This window comes from Haliotis rubra, unplaced genomic scaffold (assembly GCF_003918875.1).
Source record: "Haliotis rubra isolate DU_JTF1 unplaced genomic scaffold, ASM391887v1 Scf262, whole genome shotgun sequence".
NCBI lineage: Eukaryota > Metazoa > Mollusca > Gastropoda > Lepetellida > Haliotidae > Haliotis > Haliotis rubra.
Window position 1 is genome coordinate 222,906 of NW_025766692.1, and position 19,712 is coordinate 242,617.

General features: G+C 41.8%; 1 protein-coding gene and 1 long non-coding RNA gene across 5 annotated transcripts in view; one reads left to right on the plus strand and one right to left on the minus strand.

Moving 5' to 3' along the window:
- LOC124280200 overlaps nt 1–19,712 on the plus strand; it is a 143,514-nt gene that overhangs the window by 101,578 nt on the left and 22,224 nt on the right. For all 4 annotated transcript variants that reach the window (XM_046716094.1, XM_046716097.1, XM_046716093.1 and 1 more), the window contains exon 4: nt 19,102–19,440. In XM_046716094.1, the coding sequence (XP_046572050.1) occupies nt 19,102–19,440 (339 nt within the window). The remainder of the gene's footprint in view (nt 1–19,101; nt 19,441–19,712) is intronic.
- On the minus strand, nt 12,570–18,439 carry LOC124280202. Its single transcript, XR_006899613.1, has 3 exons — nt 18,231–18,439; nt 17,465–17,467; nt 12,570–12,580 (listed from the first exon to the last, which is right to left on the minus strand). It is a non-coding gene; the product is annotated as an uncharacterized LOC124280202 (long non-coding RNA).

Sequence of the window (19,712 nt, forward strand, 5' to 3'; positions counted from 1 at the left end):
CCACCACCTCACTCATTCTCTCACCATCGCTGTTTAGTTCTGGCTTTGTCTGGATAAAATAACTGACAATAAATCACCTGGACAGTTTAAAAGATTTCAAGACTTATTTTACTTCAGATTATTTTTAAAAGAAGGCGAAGGTTTAATGCATGTTCAGAAATGTGATCTTATTTGTCTAACTCTACTTTCAACAAACATTTGTCAAAATCCCCGAAGGTGTTTTGTATTCATAAGCAGAAAACTAACATATCTGAATAATCATAGATGTCACTCTGTGACTTCAGGATCTAGCCCAAATATCTAGTCTAGTAAACTGGGTGTAGTATTATGAAAAATATGAAAATGGTGCCAAGTGATGTAAATTTCCAATGTAGAGCTGTTAAAATATCGGATGTAATATTTCATGCCTTTTTGCCCTGTTAAGCTGGGTCTACCTATTTGCCTTGTTAGGCCACTTAAAGGGACACCTTTTTGCCCTGTGAGGTAAATTCTGCCATTTTGTCCTGTTAGGAGGGTTCCGCCTTTTTGCCCTGTTAGGTGAGGCCTGCCGCTTTGCAGACGTCTTTCTGTTTTGTCCTGTTAGGAGAGGACTTGTTTAGCACTGTTAGGAAAGGTCTGCTATTTTGGCCTGTTAGGAAGGGACTGTTGTTTAGCACTGTTAGGAAAGGTCTGCCATTTTGCCCTGTTAGGAAGGGACTGTTGTTTAGCACTGTTAGGAAAGGTCTGCCATTTTGCCCTGTTAGGAGAGATCTGCTATTTATTCCCTGTTATGAGATATCTGCTATTTTGCAGAGGTCTGCCATTTTGTAGAGGTCTTCTGTTTTGCCCTTTTAGGAGAGGTCTGCTGTTTCGTCCTGTTAAGAGAGGTCTGCCTTTTAGCCCTTTTAGGGGAGGTCTGCCATTTTGCACAGTTAGCCATTTTGCCCTGTTAGAAAAGGATATATGCACCCCAGGAAGAAGTTATAAACTATGACAAGTAGAGTGTGAGGTGTATGATCTCAGCCTCCCTCAGGTGGTACCCTGGGTATGTCACGTGCACTGCGCACAGTTCTCACGTCAGTTGCGTTATGGTGAGGTGAGATCAACAAGATTGTAACCAGATCGTAAAGTTTTTTGCCTCAATTCCTTTTGCCCACACACGATAAACTCCCACATTAATGTACAACCCAGTACACGTCTTCCTCCGAACACTTTTACGACCCTCCTCCTCGCAGCAGCAAAAAGCTTTGAAAAAAACAGCCTTGTGATTTCTTCCAAGGAGCTCTTTGAAGTAAAAGTAAAACATCGTAATGTCCTTCTTGTAAACTTCTGACCCTTGACAGTCATGAAATGGACGTTTATTATGCTTTTAATTCTTTCAGATTGTTATCAGAGGTAACTTCTGAGACAGACGTGTTGTAGATTAACTACAGTATTTAGGAAATGTTTGGCTGGGTTTTCTCGTTCATCCACCATTCTGCCTTTTATGAATTGAATTCAAGGAATACCTGTGAGGATTCATGGCCAAGTGTCCTTAAGGGCATCGCCAGGGGCTACATGCTGTCAACATGCCCATTGGTCAGGGATCAATTGATAATGTTTGTTTTATAGAAATATTGCTTGATCTTGTGAACTTTTCTTTATGTAAATGACTCACAGTAGATGAATCTGGCTTGATAATCTTCAGAGAAATCTTCAGGCTGGAAAGTTAGGTATCTGTATAATTCTATATATTTATTTATCTGGGTATATTGATAAAAAATGACAAACCTTATTCACTACCTTTATAGCCTTTATGACCAGACACACATATAGCAGTGAGTGAGTGAATGAGCATGGTTTTACGCCGCTATTCCAGCAGTTTCAGGGATGGAAATAACCCATTGCCCGACGTCCGAGTCCAGTGGTTTTTCTGTTGGGCAAGCAAATTTGTATATCACTCTGTACCAGTGTCCAGTTGACTTTCCAATGTTAATTATATTGTTTATTGAACAAATGAACAAGATAACGGCTGGTATAGTGGAAAAATTATCAGGGCAAGTGATTTTACATGTGCCACTGTTCCGGAGTACACTAGCAATTTTAAAGTTATTTCCACCCCTGAGTATTTCGGCAATATCACAGCAGGGGAGCACCAGAAATGGGCTTCACATATTGTACCCATGTGAGAAATCGAATCCAGGTCTTCGACACGACAAGCGAACGCTTAAACCACTAGGCTACCCCACTGCCCCACACATATAACAAACTGACAGATATAACAAACTGCATTTTGGTGGGAGGGGAGTATCAGCTATGCCCTGTCTGTACTGGATTAAACAATGTACATGCATAATAAAGTATGTTTTAATGAAACTACGTGTTACAAACTACGATTATAACAACCCAAACTTTGTGCTCCCCTTGTGCTCATTACAACCCTAGTTTACTTTATTCTGTGCATGTATAGATAACGCTATGTTCGCACTATCATGATTTCGCGCCAAGACTGAAATCGTGGTCTTAATCGTGGAATAATCATGGTGATCCTATCAGATCTTATCAGATCGTGAGGTCAGTCGTGGCCATTGTGTTGATCATAGACAAATTTTGGACAGTTCAAAAATTTTCTACGATTAATTGTCAATAGAAATCATCGCATTGAATCGTAACAAAGCACAACATATCACGTCTAATTGTGCTTCCAAATTGTGGTGATCGGAATCAATCGTGGTTGTGGGTTGTAGTGTTCACTCTGTCGAAGTTCAAGAAACAGTGAAGTCCATGGTCAGTCAGGCTGTATATATATACCCGTCAGGGTCCAATCGTAGCTCAAATCGTCATCACCTCGATCGTGATCGTGAAAGAAATCACGACCACAATTGTATCCTATCGTAACAGTGTGCATCGGTTCGTGATGAACGTACCAGATCGCGACCCAATCGTGGAGTTGATAGGGACAATCCTATCACAACATATGTTATCGTATCTGAACAGGAGATCAGATCGTGACAAAAGCGCATCCAAGCGCAACAAATCGTATCAAAACGTATCGACTGGCATCACCTCGTATCCAAACCAGAAATTTCAGAGAAATTCCATGATCAGTTATGAATGGCCAATCGTGGCATTCCTAACGAATCGTATGACAGTGTGAACCTAGCATAAACATTCTCTCTGCACCTTGAATTAATTTACTGAATATTTGCTGAGCATACACTGGGCATTAAAAGATAAAAGTAGATGTTTCTAACTTCAGTATTGTCCATCAAGTTTTGAGTGAGTGAGTGAGTGAATGAGTTTGGTTTTTAGCAATATTCCAGCAATATCACAGCGGGGAGACACCAGAAATAGGCTTTATACGTTGTACCCAACCTGGGTCGTCAGCACGACGGGCAAATGCTTTAACCACTAGGCTACCCCACCGCCCGCCATCAAGTATTGTCTTTGGCTGACAAGTGTTTAGATGAACTCAGATCTAAGAGAGCCATTCCTGATTGAGAGTGTTATATTCTTATTATATTCAGCAGGTCGTTGAGAAGACTGGTGTCAGTCTAGGGTCCAGAGTTCACAGGTTTATAATTGTATAAACATCCCAAGAGAGCGATACAACTGATAACGTATCACTTGTGATAGAGGACTACTGTAATGTTATTCCTTCACTCATCCTCCTGTACTTACTATCTCTCTCTCACTCTCTCTCGTCTCTCTCTTTCTCTGTCTCTCTGTCTGTCTCACTCTCTTTCTGTCTGTCTCACTCTCTTTCTCTGTCTGTCTCACTCTCTTCTCTCTCTGTCTGTCTCTCTCTTTCTCTCTGTCTGTCTCACTCTCTCTCTCGTCTCTCTCTTTCTCTCTCTTTGTCTCTCTCACTGTCCGTTTCTCTAGCTCTTTCTCACTAACTCAATAACTCACTCAAGTTAAATAAGGTCTATATATTGATTTTACCTCTAAAATATTTTACAGTTAAATGCTTCTCTTGTTAGTGTGACATTTCATTATGAGACTCAAATCAGACAAATATATTGTCAGTAAAGTTAACAGTAGCTTCAGAACTCATGTCATTAATATACAGTTTAAACACTTCTTTCATAGCATGGAACCAGTACTTTCATATTGACCATGTTTTTAGCCAACTATTACTTGTTACTCTTCCCCAGCCAATGAATAAATGTTTCTGATTTGTAAGTGATTTCAATCATAAAACATAAACAGTTGAAAACCTTTCTCTACACACAGACAATTCTTGAGCGACCCCTTTTTTCAAAATCCTGGAACTGCCTCAATATACATAACATGTTTCAAACTTGATACCATCAAAGGAGAAACAATATCATCGCTCAAGGAGCTGTAAATTTTCCCCAGCATAAAGAACAGTCCAATATCAAGGCTTCTGCATTCTGTGGACCTACCTGGGTACGATGTGTGAAGCCCATTTCTGGTGTTCCCTGCCCTGATACTACTGGAATATTGCTAAAAGCGGCGTAAAACTAAACTCACTCACTCAATTATCCTGTGGAATCTTCCCCTCTACAGGGACCAGTCAGTCCAATAATTCTTACTCAGGATTAGAAGAGAACAGAATAACTTCTTTACTCCATGCTTAGAAAAAAATCTGAAAAATTGCATCTTCTGGTATTTTATAATGGAGATCCTCTTGTCATTCCACATTTCATTGCCTCAAAGCTATGCCACAGGGAATATATGCTGTATATATCCTGTATGTCCTAAAGAAGAATGAATTATGAGCAATGTTGCATAGCATCTTTTTGATAGAATGATGAATATGTGGAAAATATTCAGCATAGTTCCCACTACGATGTGCTATGTTGTGAACACTGACCCAAGGTATGCTGTATAGAACAAGGATTATATGTGACAATGTCCTTAACGTAGTTTCCTGATGGGAGGGAGTGAGTTTAGATTTACGCCGCTTTTAGAAATATTCCAGCAACATCACAGCGGGGGACACCAGAAATGGGCTTCACACATTGTACCCATGTGGGGAATCGAACCTGGGTCTTCGGCGTGACGAGCGAACGCTTTAACCACTGGGCTACCCCACTGCCCCTTTCCTGATGGGGATGCTGCATGGAATTATGGTAGTCACAGATGAGGGAGTGAGTGACTATGGTTTTATGCCGCTTTTAGCAATATTCCAGCAATATTATGGCAGGGGATACCAGAAATGGGCTTCACACATTGTACTCATGTGAATTGAACCCGAATCTTCATGACTTTAACCACTAGGCTACCCCACCGCCTTGGCAGACGTACAACCTACTGTATAAGAAGTTGATGAATATGTGGAAAATATTCAGCATAGTTCCCACCACCATGTGCTATGTGGTGAGCATAGATATACATGTCATACCGCTTGTCTCTCCGACGGAGGTATGCTGTATTGAATAAGGGAGATATGTGACGAGTGTTATAACATGTAGCTTCCTGATAGGGATACAGCATGGAATTATGGTAGTCACAGACGAGTGAGTGAGTTAGTATGGTTTTACACCACTTTTAGCACAGCCAGTGAATCATTCTCTCTCTCAGCCTTAATGAGTAAGTGAGGTTTGGTGACGAGCGAACGCTTTAACCACTGGGCTAACCCACCGCCCTGGCAGACATAGATCCCACTATATGAGAAGTTGAAGGTCAGGCTGGTGTGTTGAACCACTGGTTTGTCACTGTTCGACACACCCACACACCCTGGGAATTAATCTGTCAACTCTTCCCTCTTCAGCTGTGCTGTTTGTTGACACAATTTCTTCCTTCTGAATGATAACAGGTATTGGAGCAGGCTTGTCCCTTTTGTCCTGGTTTCTATGCAGGGTTCAACCACTTACATCAATCAAAATTGCTTTAACAGATTAAACAAATCTTGAGAAGTATATATGAATGGTTAATTGAAGGGTGGGTTGAACTTGCTGGGCCGTGCACATCTTGACATTTGTATTTCTATTTGTTATTGTGGGAAGCAATGCTGGTATGTCTAAGTCAAATGATATTAAAAATTTCACATGATTTAAACTGAATGCACCTTGGAATCAAAAGAAGCTTATGAATAAGATTATATATATATTTTGTGGTTTTAATTAGTAAATTCTTACTGGTTGAATCATGCTCTAAGTGACTTCAAAACGGAATTTAATCATTATTGGGTGTAATAGGTGGTGCTTCATGGGGGTAACAAGATTTTTATTCTTTTTATTTCTTGAAATGAGAAACAGTTTGCTGAGTGTGACAAGACACACAATTTGTTGATGTTCATTTATGGCCGAAAATTGTAAGTATTGGCAAAGATAGACGGGCATGTATCGACCGTGTGGAACTGTGTAGGTCTACTGACGACAGTTCCCACTGATGTCGATATATCATACCTTGTAGGGTGGACTGGCTTTTATAAGGAGAGTGAGTGCGGTTCTGCCAACAATGGCTTCGCTAGAGATGACGAGTGAATGTAGATAAGAATAGGTAATTGTCAAGCAGCAGGTCGCAAGGTTCGTGTACATAATGCACTATGGTTTTATGTACTGGAGATGACAGCCATCACTTACTTCGGTAAATATGTCCATTGTCCAAATAGGGTAGATTTATCACAATCTATGGTTGAATGAGTCGGAATTATTTACCAATGTACATACACTACAACCTGACCTGGAACCTAATTATCAGCTTTAATTATTTGAGAATTAGTTGTCGTGTGTTTTAGCTCATAAAAATGTACAGAAATTTGATAAAGACAATTTTTTAAATACAAGGACAAATGTTACTAATTTTCATTTGATTGATTAGAGATTTTGTGCTGCTTGGAAACAGTGATGGACTAGTAGTGTTAGGATGTTAATTATTGGGATATCTGTAGCTCTGAAGACAGTATGATAATTATTTTAATGCACCATCACATGGTCTAAACAGTATGATAATTATTTTAATGCACCATCACATGATCGAAACAGTATGATAATTATTTTAATGCACCATCACATGGTCTAAACAGTATGATAATTATTTTAATGCACCATCACATGGTCTAAACAGTATGATAATTATTTTAATACACCATCACATGGTCTAAATAGTATGATAATTATTTTAATGCACCATCACATGATCTAAACAGTATAATAATTATTTTAATGCACCATCACATGTTCTAAACAGTATGATAATTATTTTTATGCACCAACACATGATCTAAACAGTATGATAATTAGTTTAATACACCATCACATGTTCTAAACAGTATGATAATTATTTTTATGCACCAACACATGATCTAAACAGTATGATAATTAGTTTAATACACCATCACATGTTCTAAACAGTATGAAAATTATTTTTATGCACCATCACATGGTCTAAACAGTATGATAGTTATTTCAATGCACCATCACATGTTCTAAACAGTATGATAATTATTTTAAAACAACATCACATGATCTAAACAGTACGATAATTATGCTGATAGACCATCAGGTGTTCTTAACAGTGATGGAATCTCTTGCAGACCTAAATGGAATTAAAACAATTACCTTATGTCAAAGGTACCCTTTGAACTGCAACAACGGTCTGTAAATAATCAAGTCTGGACCAGACAATCCAGTGATTGACCTCATGAGCATCATTATATGCAATTAGGATACAATGACATGTAACAACCATCTCAGCGAGCCTGACCACCCGATCCCGTTAGTCACCTCTCACGACAAGCATGGGTTGCTGAAGTAGTACAGATTTGTACCACTTTATTTGACCACCTCCTGTTAGCTAAAACTGCTCAGCTTACACAATGAATCAACAGTCACACCACTGTATGGTTAAATCAGAAGCAAGGGGAGGATGTCCAGTTGATGAAACAGCAAAAGGCGTCCTAAAGAGAGGACTTCTGTGAACTGATCACTTCTACAAAGCAACCTTTTTTGCTGTTCTATCAACAGGTTGCCCTCCCTCTACACAGTCTGTTTGGTTTTCTAGACAGTAAGAGACACAGTGTCTACTCCTTCCCTCACGGCAGTTTAATATATTTATAAAAGATGTTTATTCTGTATGATCATCCATATATTAATACAGAAATATGATCATTTTTGTCATTTGAGAATAAGAAAGCAGCAAATTGCTGCCTCAGCAAATGTAGGAGCAAGGATGTTTGGTTTATTATGACTCATGCTAAGTTGTACTAATGTCTGTTATATATGGTCAGTGTCAAAGGGTCCTTGTCACAGCTATAATAGGGTTAGTGGGGTAGCCCAGTGGTTAAAGCGTTAACTCGTCACGCCGAAGACCCGAGTTTGATTCCCCACATGGGTACAATGTGAGACACCCATTTCTGGTGTCCCCTGTCGTGATATTGCTGGAATATTGCTAGAAGTATCGTAAAAAGTCAACTCACTCACTCACTCAGCTATAATATTGAAAATTCAAAAGTTGGAGTGTCAAATGCTACAACTCGTAAAGGTCTGGGTTAGAATTGATCTTCAGTAACGCATATTTGTCATAAGAGGCGATTAATGGGATCAGGTGGTCAGGCTCGCTGATTTGGTTGTCACATGTCATCGTATCCCAATTGCGTAGATCGACGCTCATGCTGTTGATTATTTACAGACCGCCGCCATATAGTTGAAATATTGCTGAGGGTGGTGTAAAAATAAACTCACTCACTCAAATGCTACAGGTGCAAAACTCAAGGATCCCCCTTAATGTGAACACCGGTCTGGGGCGGTGGGGTAGCCGAATGGTTAAAGCGTTCACTCATCACGCCGAAAGACCCTGGTTCCATTCCCCACATGGGCACAATTTGTGAAGCCCATTTCTGGTGTTTCCGCCGTGGTATTGCTGGAATATTATTAAAAGCGGCGTAAGACCAAACTCATTCACTCACTCCAGGAGGACAAGTGACAGGACGATATACCACTCATAACAAATTATGGAACACCCACAACTGGAAAGCTCTGTGCTGCAAAACCCAACAGCCATGACAGATTATCAATAGTCCTATGAAAAGAAGTGTTCTTTAACTCCTGTTGAATGGATATGATGGTTCTGCGACTCAAATACTCGAGGTCCATGAAAAGCATGTCTGTGAATATAGTGTAACAGTTTACACAAACGGCCCTTCTCACACTGGACTCCCACGGCCCATGGTTTATGTAAATCTCGGGATACAACTGGAGGCGATTGTTGCATGAAGTGACTATTGGTGGAAGAATATTTAAAGATTACTTTACTACATTCACCCAGAGGACAAACACCATTGAATCAGAGACTTTAGATGTTCTTTTACCAGAAGCTTGGCTAGACTTGGTCAACCTGTACCACCAACCTTCAACTGGTACACCCACCAACCATCCCCAACCTGTACCACCAACCTTCAACTGGTACCACCCACCAACCATCCCCAACCTGTACCACCAACCTTCAACTGTTACCACCCATTGACCATCCCCAACCTGTACCACCAACCTTCAACTGGTACCACCCATTGACCATCCCCAGCCTGTACCACAACCCATCCCCAGCCTGTACCACCAACCTTAAACTGGTACCACCCACCAACCATCCCCAACCTGTACCACCAACCTTAAACTGGGACCACCCACCAACCATCCCCAACCTGTACCACCAACCTTCAACTGGTACCACCCACCGACCATCCCCAACCTGTACCACCCACCCTCAATGTGTGCCACCCACCATCCCCAACCTGTACCACCAACCTTCAACTGGTACCACCCACCAACCATCCCCAACCTGTACCACCAACGTTCAACTGTTACCACCCACCAACCATCCCCAACCTGTACCACCAACATTCAACTGGTACCACCCACCAACCACCCCCAACCTGTACCACCTACCTTCAACTGGTACCACCCACCGACCATCCCCAACCTGTACCACCCACCCTCAATGTGTACGACCGACCCGTCCACCGACCATCCCCAACCTGTACCACCTACCTTCAACTGGTACCACCCATCCCCAACCTGTACCACCAACCTTCAACTGGTACCACCCACCTCCAACCTGTACCACCAACCTTCAACTGGTACCGCCCACCAAACATCCCCAACCTGTACCACCCACCCTCAATGTGTACCAACCACCCACCGACCATCCCTAACCTGTACCACCAACCATCAACTGGTACCAACCACCTCCAATCTGTACCACTTACCTTCAACTGGTACCACCCACCTCCAACCTGTACCACCAACCTTCAACTGGTACCACCCACCAACCATCCCCAACCTGTACCACCAACCTTTAACTGGTACCACCCACCAACCATCCCCAACCTGTACCACCAACGTTCAATTGGTACCACCCACCAACCATCCCCAACCTGTACCACCCACCTTCAACTGGTACCACCCACCAACCATCCCCAACCTGTACCACCAACCTTCAACTGGTACCACCCACCAACCATCCTACCATACAACAAAGATGTAAAATAGTGGGTTTAGTGCTTGTATCAATTAAGATTTTCGATCTGATTACTTACAATGAGTTTTGTTACCAGAACCAAGCAATACTTTGTGTTTAATTTGACATGTTATTGGACGGTAACTTCAACTGTTTTGTAAGCCCTGAAAATGCATTTGAATTATGTTAGTTCCCGTGAATATAGCTGAATTATTTCCAGCTATTTAATGCCGAGCCAACAGAATCAATAGTATTTAATGAAAAGCCTTCAGCAATCGTGAGATAGAGCATTGATCTCCCATCCCTTGGTCTGACGGTATGAAAAACCGGTCTGCGTCCAATTTCAACACATTGGTCTTCTGTTTTTGCTGGCCTTCATCTTACAGCAAGGTTGCAGGAACGCTGTATAATGAAGTCGACTTTTCAAATCTCTCTGCTGAACAATTCCCTAGCTGAGGAGAAGTATAGGGCTTCTGCAGCATTCAACTTAACTCACTTAGGGAGAGGTTTTGCTGTAACTCAATATTATGTATACCACACTTGGAGTTTTGCTCACCACCAGGTGGTGCAAGCTGGCGAAAGAAGTTCGTATTTGTGTTTTCAACTTTGAAAGTGCTGACGTCTACTTCCTGTTATTGATTTCAGTCAGGCAATGCTCGGCTTTGATCTGTTGGTATTTGTCATCAATTTTAGAATATCAGTTGTTAAGCAAGTGTTGCATTGTGGGATGTCTGGAGAAGTTGTCATCATTTTTAGAGTATCAGTTGTTAAGCAAGTGTTGCATTGTGGGATATATGGAGTATTTGTCATCACTTTTAGAGTGTCAGCTGTTAAGCAGGTGTTGCATTGTGGGATGTGTGGAGTATTTGTCATCACTTTTAGAGTATCAGTTGTTAAGCAGTGACTGGGATTTATTGGGTACTTATCATCAGTAGTTGTTATTTAATGATGGTTCTGGACCACTTCCTCTTATAGGCTTATTTCTACGTAATTCCGCTCCCAGTGCCTAGTATAAAATAGTGATTTTCGAGCAGAGACATCATTCGATGTACAACCGAGCTCGCCAGCCTAGACCCATTTTCACTAGGGCCAGCCATTTTTTCAGCAACTACAAATCAACTACTGACTAGACCTCCACATGCCGAGTGGAGTTTCCTTTATTGGGAGTCTCGGAAACTCCCAACGCGTCGAGGTCTAATCAGTGGTTTATGCGCGTGTGTCCGTACACGTAAGTCGTGACGCTGTTGACGGCGATCCACTGTTTGGTATCCATGGGCGACAAGGAGGTCTTGTTGAGAGTGATTCCATAGATGTTGTGTTTATTGCTTCTCAGCACGTTCATTTGGTGTTTGAACGTTTTATTCTTGAACAGCTTGTTTGAAGAGGGCATGCTTGATGTGTTGTTTCACCATGTATTTCTTGACCCCTTTCGGATCTCACCGTTGTTGGCTTTCAATACATTCTTGGGTCTCAATCCGACGTATTCAGCGATGGGTGTCCCCGCGCATTCGTCCTTCATCTTGCAGAGGACCATTTTATTGGTCGTGCTGTGTAGGGCGTGGTCTTGGGGGTAATCGCTGGTATCGTACAAGTGTCTGTGTTTCGCCATGTCCTCATACACGCCCTCGGTGCGTATACTCAACAACAAGGAATTGGTGTATCGATGGGGAATGGTGAAGGTATCAGTGAGAGAGTACGATGCCCACCTGATCATGCAGGCCATCTCGAAGGTCGGCGTTGATATCAAGTGTATCCCCAACAACATGGAAAAATACATCTCGTTCTCGCTCGTCTGTGCAGTTTATCGATAGCGCTCAGTTCCTCCTGTCGTCGCTCGACAGTTTGGCCAAAGCCAATGAAACCTTCGCCATCACCCATCGATACACCGATTCCTTGTTGTTGAATATACGCACCAAGGACGTGTATGAGGACATGGCGAAACACAGACACTTGTACGATACCAGCGATTACCCCCAAGACCACGCCCTACACATCAAGATGAAGGACGAATGCGCGGGGACACGCCGTATTCCATCCTGAAAGCCGACAACGGTGAGATCCGGAAGGGGTCAAGAAATACGTGGTGAAACAACACATCAAGCACGGCCTCTTCAAACAAGCTCTGTTCAAGAATAAAACGTTCAAACACCGAATGAATGCGCTGAGAAGCGATAAACACAACATCTATGGAATCACTCTCAACAAGACCTCCTTGTCACCCATGGATACCAAACAGTGGATCGCCGTCAACAGCATCATGACTTACACGTACGGACACACGCGCATAAACCACTGATTAGACCTCGACGTGTTGGGAGTTTCCGAGACCCCCAATAAAGGAAACTCCACTCGGCATGTGGAGGTCTAGTCAGTAGTTGATTTGTAGTTGCTGAAAAAATGGCTGGCCCTAGCGAAAATGGGTCTAGGCTGGCGAAGCTCGGTTGTACATCGAATGATGTCTCTGCTCGAAAATCACTATTTTATACTAGGCGTTGGGAGCGGAATTACATAGAAATAAGCCTATAAGAGGAAGTGGTCCAGAACCATCATTATATAACTACTACAGTTTTAGAAAATCAGTTAAGCAGGTGTTACAGCGACTGGGATATTTTAGGTAATCCAAAGGGATTATGTGTCACCACTTCACTGTGGTATTTGGTATGTGTAGAAATAGATACAGTGCCAGGTCACAGTGGTATGTCGTATACAGGAGAAGGAAGTGGTATTCTCACCCACCCATTACTTGCAAAGTTGGTGTGCTGTAACTTGGCATCAAACTCACTCACTCACTCGGACAGTGGGGTAGCGTAGTAGTTAAAGCGTTCGCTCGTCACTCTGAAGAACCGGGTTCGATTCCCCACATGGGTACAATGTGTGAAGCCCATTTCTGGTGTCCCCCACTGTGATATTGCTGAAATATTGCTAAAATTAGCGTAAAACTAAACTCACTCATTCACTCACTCTTGTGAGTTTGAACCCACTCAGTGGACATATTCCACATACAGCACAAATCACGATAAGATAACATGGCCATGAAAACATTTTCCACTCCACTACGTCTGAAGTAGATGGATATCGTGCCTAGTTAAAAGGAAATTTTTAATATCTTCTTAATGCCTGACTAAACTATTTCAAATTCACATCCTAGTTAAATACCAATCTAGCAGGCTCCCAATACATGTGTGATCAGACATGAAATCGACTGTGAAAATGAGAAGTTTTCACTTCAAAAGAATCCGTGTCTTTGACACTGCTGATGGATAATATCTCACGAAATAGTTCATCTGATTCTACAAGGGCAGCTGTCACTCAGTAATCAACGGCTTAAAGAGAATAGGACAGATATTTGGTGAAAAAAAGGCAGAAATGTTTTTGATATTCCTCAGCCATGTAAGATAAGTGAAGCCAGATTTGTACAGAGGAGGATTTGACATATGGAAGGGCTTTGCTTTCTGTACCTGGACTGTTGCTGAGGAAGGCAGACGTCTTGGACAGTGGTGGTTGTAGGAATTATTGGGGGTAGCCTAGTGCTGATTTGGGGGTAGCCTAGTGCTGATTTGGGGGTAGCCTAGTGCTGATTTAGGGGTAGCCTAGTGCTGATTTCTAGTGCTGATTTGGGGGTAGCCTAGTGCTGATTTGGGGGTAGTGCCTAGTGCTGATTTGGGGGTAGCCTAGTGCTGATTTGAGAGCCTAGTGCTGATTTGGGGGTAGCCTAGTGCTGATTTGGGGTAGCCTACAAAGTGTTAAGCTCATAAAGTGTGCAGCCCGATTCCCAACATGGGTACAAAGTGTGCAGCCCAATTCCTAGTGTCTCCCGCCATGATATTGCTGGAATGTTGCTAAATTATCGTCGTAAAACTAAACTCACTCACTCATTCACTCACTCACTCACTCACTTCTTAAAATTGAGACCTGAGTAACTATGATCACAATGAATTTGAGGAGACCAGTAATTATAGCTTCTTATGTGCACTTCAACTTAAACATACAGCATGTGGCTGGAGCAAAAAAACCTTCACCTGGTACCACCCACCCCCAACCTGTACCACCAACCTTCAACTGGTACCACCCACCAACCACCCCCAACCTGTACCACCAACCTTCAACTGGTACCACCCACCATACAGCGTGTGGCTGGAGCAAAAAACAACAGTTTGTTATACCTGTATGTTCATTATAAGCATACTTTACTGTATTTGATAGTGACATTTAAGCAATGGAATCTGGAACAATCCAGCAGCATAAAACTAAACTCACTCACTCATAGTAAGCTAGTTTTCTGAGTTATGGAATTTAGTTCAAAATGTGACAAAACGCCACTTTTTCTGGTATCATGACTGCTCCATAAGTAAGTCAATTAACTTTAGATAAAGCTAAGTACGGGTATCCCGGATCAGATGGGTCGGGTTGGATAATGCTACATCGGGTACCTGGGTCCAAAATTTCTACCTGGGGCAGTGGGGTAGCCTAGTGGTTAAAGCGTTGGCTCGTCACGCCGAAGACCCGGGTTCGAATCCCCACATGGGTACAATGTGTGAAGCCCATTTCTGGTGTCCCCCGCCGTGATGTTGCTGGAATATTGCTTAAAGCGGCGTAAAACCAAATTCAGTCAGTCAAAATTTCTACCAATTCCAGCTGTAATATAGTGCCAAATAACCGCACTCCCTCGCAAGTGTCACCATTCAGGTCCTTTCCGCATGCCAGTAATCCTTGATCCAAGATTCGTATCTCGGTTCACACCCGATTGTGGTTCCTGCGTAGATAGCTCGAAACTGTGCTTGTGGGTTTCACCAGAGTAGTAAATGTCTCCTGTAAATTTTGATATGTCATTTGAGAGAATGTAAGTTTATGTCCTCAACCTCGTGGAACTCTTTGTATATCATGACAACAGGACTTTGTGTCAGTTACAATGTGTTACCTCACAAATGTCTTGATGAACCATTCAGCAGTATAGCTGAATCACTGTAAGTGGCTGATGAATGTCAGTTGTAACAGTAGAGGAGCAAAGTCAACTGTGATGCCACTTTATTTAAACCACGCCCAGTGTATCCTTGTACAGCTAAGGGAGCTAACTCTGCATAGACCCTTTAGGCATGTTTTTCTACAAAGCACAGCTAATGTGACTGATTCTTATGTCAAAATCAGACAAGACAATGAGGTTAAAGATTATATGTATCCTGGTTATGCTAAGGGAGGTAACTCTATACATGTGGCATGTTCCTCCAAAACAGCCAATTTGAAAGTTGTGTAAAGGTCATGAATAATATGTTGAACCTGGTAGATAGTAATTACTAATTCATCTTACCAAACATTTATTTCTCCAAGAGCCAATGATAATTTATCTGGTTGCCAAACATCTATTTCTCAGGAGCCATTGATAATTTATCTGGTTACCAAACATGTATTTATCCAACAGCCATAAAGAATCTATCTGGTTGCCAAACATCAACTTCTCCAGGAGCCACTTGGTGACAGTGAGGTGAAATATTTAGTTGTCAAGAGAAAGATCATGTCACAGAGGCAATGAGATAAGCTGACAGTTGAGAGACTTCTCCTGTGAGGAAGTCCTACTGTGCCCTGTATCAGTATCTCCCAGCAACAGAACACGTTGACTCACTCTGGGTACAATAAATCATTAAACAGGAATATTTAAATTAATAGCCTGGGAAATACAGGCCAGTGTGAGAGACTATAAAGTATATCAGGATTTATTACATGTGCATGATATTATGTCATGTGTATGTAATTGACATGTCAACTCGTCATAACTTTTTAAAGGCTTTGTTCTGCAAAACAAGTCACTGACACTTAGTGTTTCCTAACAAATATGCTATGCATATCGTAAACCGTTTTCTTTAGTATAGATTTACGACAGTCTAAAATTTACCAATGTCGTATGTTCCACACCTTACAATAGGCCTAGGATAGCCTTAGTGTTACTCATGTATGAAAGCCATACTTCAACTTTGACTTACGACAGCGTTAGTGCTACGCATATCATAAATCCTATGCTCAAACATAGACCTACGACAGTCTTACTGCTTCGCATATCATAAATCCCATAAATTAACATCTTTCTTATTCCTATGCTTGTCATAAATTCCTTTTTACATAGACTTATGACAGCCTTAGTGCTACACGTCATAAAACTCTGTCATTGGTCTGTCTTAGTGCTACACGTCATAAAACTCCGTCATTGGTCTGTCTTAGTGCTACGCAGGTCATATCTCGCATACCTAACATAGACCTACGACAGTCTTAGTGCTATGCAGGTCATATCTCGCATACCTAACATAGACCTACGACAGTCTTAGTGATATGCAGGTCATATCTCGCATACCTAACATAGACCTACGACAGTCTGAGTGATATGCAGGTCATATCTCGCATACCTAACATAGACCTACGACAGTCTTAGTGCTATGCAGGTCATATCTCGCATACCTAACATAGACCTACGACAGTCTTAGTGCTACACAGGTCATATCTCGCATATAAACCTACGACAATCTGAGTGATACAGGTCATATCTCGCATACCTAGACATAGACCTACGACAGTCTTAGTGCTACACAGGTCATATCTTGCATACCTAACATAGACCTACGACAGTCTGAGTGCTATGCAGGTCATATCTCGCATACCGTAACATAGACCTACGACAGTCTGAGTGATATGCAGGTCATATCTCGCATACCTAACATAGACCTACGACAGTTTTAGTACTATGCAGGTTATATCTCGCATACCGTAACATAAACCTACGACAATCTGAGTGATATGCCGGTGATATCTCGCATACCGTAACATAGACCTACGACAGTCTTAGTGCTACACAGGTCATATCTTGCATACCTTAACATAGACCTCCGACAGTCTGAGATATGCCGGTCATATCTCGCATACCTGACATAGACCTACGACAGTCTGAGTGATATGCAGGCCATATCTCGCATACCTAACATAGACCTACGACAGTCTGAGTGATATGCAGGTCATATCTCGCATACCTGACATAGACCTACGACAATCTGAGTGATATGCCAGTCATATCTCGCATACCTTAACATAGACCTACGACAGTCTGAGTGCTACACATATCATAAAACACAGACCAACGACAATCTCATTGCTAAAGTCACAAGTGGAAGGACCACTGAGTTAAACCATGTCACATTATCTTGTCAGTGACGGCATGGTCCCCGTCAACAACCCCAGTGGCCCATGATGTTGCCACTTAACCAACCCAGTGAACAACGCCGAAACAAGAATGCACAGTATTCCCCGATAAGGTGTTATGACAAGACCCTGATGTTTGCAATATTTCAGAGTTTTAACGTCGAGTGCCCTGTGGGGTAGACTGTTTATCAAGTCCTGTGTTGGGAAGACACAGCGTGATGGAGTTGTTGCACTGTTCTAGTGAATCCGTTCGGTCACACTCAGACTGGTAACAGCACGTAAGGTGTGAAGGCAGCAGGAGACCCCTTTGAGGAGCTTGTCAGGTGCAACATTAACAATAGCCTCTGGCGTTGCTGGCTGTGATAGATCAGCCCTTTTTTACTCGAATTGTAAATTTCCTGTCTCCTTTTAGAAAGAGAACATATAGTCTGAATTAGAGATGGATTTAACTATTTTTGTTGTGCTCTACAATAATATTCAATACTGATATACAATTTCAAATTACGTTGTCCACAAGACATGACAACTTGATTCTGGGGAGTTGGCAAGTGATTCATTTTTTCCGTTGTTTTTTTTAAAGGCCAGACCAATTTTATTTCTTGTTTCACAGATTTTTGTCCTCAGAAAACCTAAAGGCAGGAGGAAAAATACAAAAGTTAAAAAATCACCAAAGTAATATTCCTTTAAAATACAAAATTATTTTACTTATGGCAATATATAAAGTGTATATGGGGCAAAAACAACAACAAAAAAAATTCTTGTAAGGCCCATAAAAACATTAAGATTTTAGTTTTGAGTAGGGAAATTTTATTATTTTTTTTCCTTATTCTTGAAAAAATATGACTGGCGGATCCATAAAACAAGAAATATAATTGGTCTGGCCTAAAGGTGTATTAATAATCGATAAAGATATTTGTTCTGAAAGTCCTGATCCTTCTCTGAGTGTTTCAGCAGTTGGTAGCCCTATGGTTACAGCTGTAATTTGTTGCGACGGAGACCTGGGATCCCCATATTAGTACAGTATGTCAGGTCTTTTGGTGTTCCTTAAGTCACATGAGGAGTGGAACGATAAACTGAATATCAATGTTTTGTAATTCTTTGCCCTACGATTACACTACAGCAACAGAAATTGAAAACGCTAATGGCATTGTCGATAGTATGCATAGCAGTTTAGATAATCATGATTAGTTATGAATTTAACATTATGCGTTAGAATTTATAATCAAACTTGGGTAGCCTAGTGGTTAAGGCCTGGGTTCGATTCCCCACATGGGTACAGTGTGTAAAGCCCATATCGGTGTCCCCTGCTGTGATATTGTGGAATATTGCTGAAAGTGGCATAAAACTAAACTAAGTATTACAATGATTGAGAAGCCTTTAAGTTGGGTTAATACTATTACAGTTCTACCAGTTAACAGTAGTGAAGATAGCCCCAACATTTTCACTATGGATGGAATATTGCTAAAAGAAATGTTAAGCCCAACTCATTTACATGCTCACTCACTCACTCCCTTTAACAACTTCTACCTTTACCCACAGCTGATGACCGGAAGGCTGCAGCGAAACAGAGACGAACACCGAGAGAGAGCAGCTCCGATGACGGTCGCCACACTCCAACGTCAGAGCAGCGTCGTCGCCATCGCTCTCATGTGTCAAGGTCGCCCACATTGCCAAAGTCACCCATGCGAGAGTTGGAAGTTGAGGATGACGATGATGTTGACCTGAACCAATCTGCAACAAGTTCTGACCTTGACTCGTTGCCATGGCACCACCAACAACTGTATCGTCTCTATGGTGAAGAAGCAGATTATTTCATCCACCCGAAAATTGAGCCCAAGCCTGTTGTTGTCGTATCACCGAAGCTGAAGAAACATGAAGGTGAGAGTGATGGGTTAGATTTCAGCAATGTGCTATGGGATGTTTTAAATCAGAATGTCTCAGTTGGTGCATGTCATGGTACCCCAGTTGTGTAGAACGATGCTCTTGACATCAGTCACTGGATTGTCAACAATGCTGGAATATTGTTGAGTGCAACAAGGTAATCAGGTGAGGAGCAATGGGCTTAAATGTCACAAGCTAGGTTATTCAATCCATGCCATGGGCATGCATGCATGCGTCCTTGCTATATATGCATGCGTGCATGGTGCATG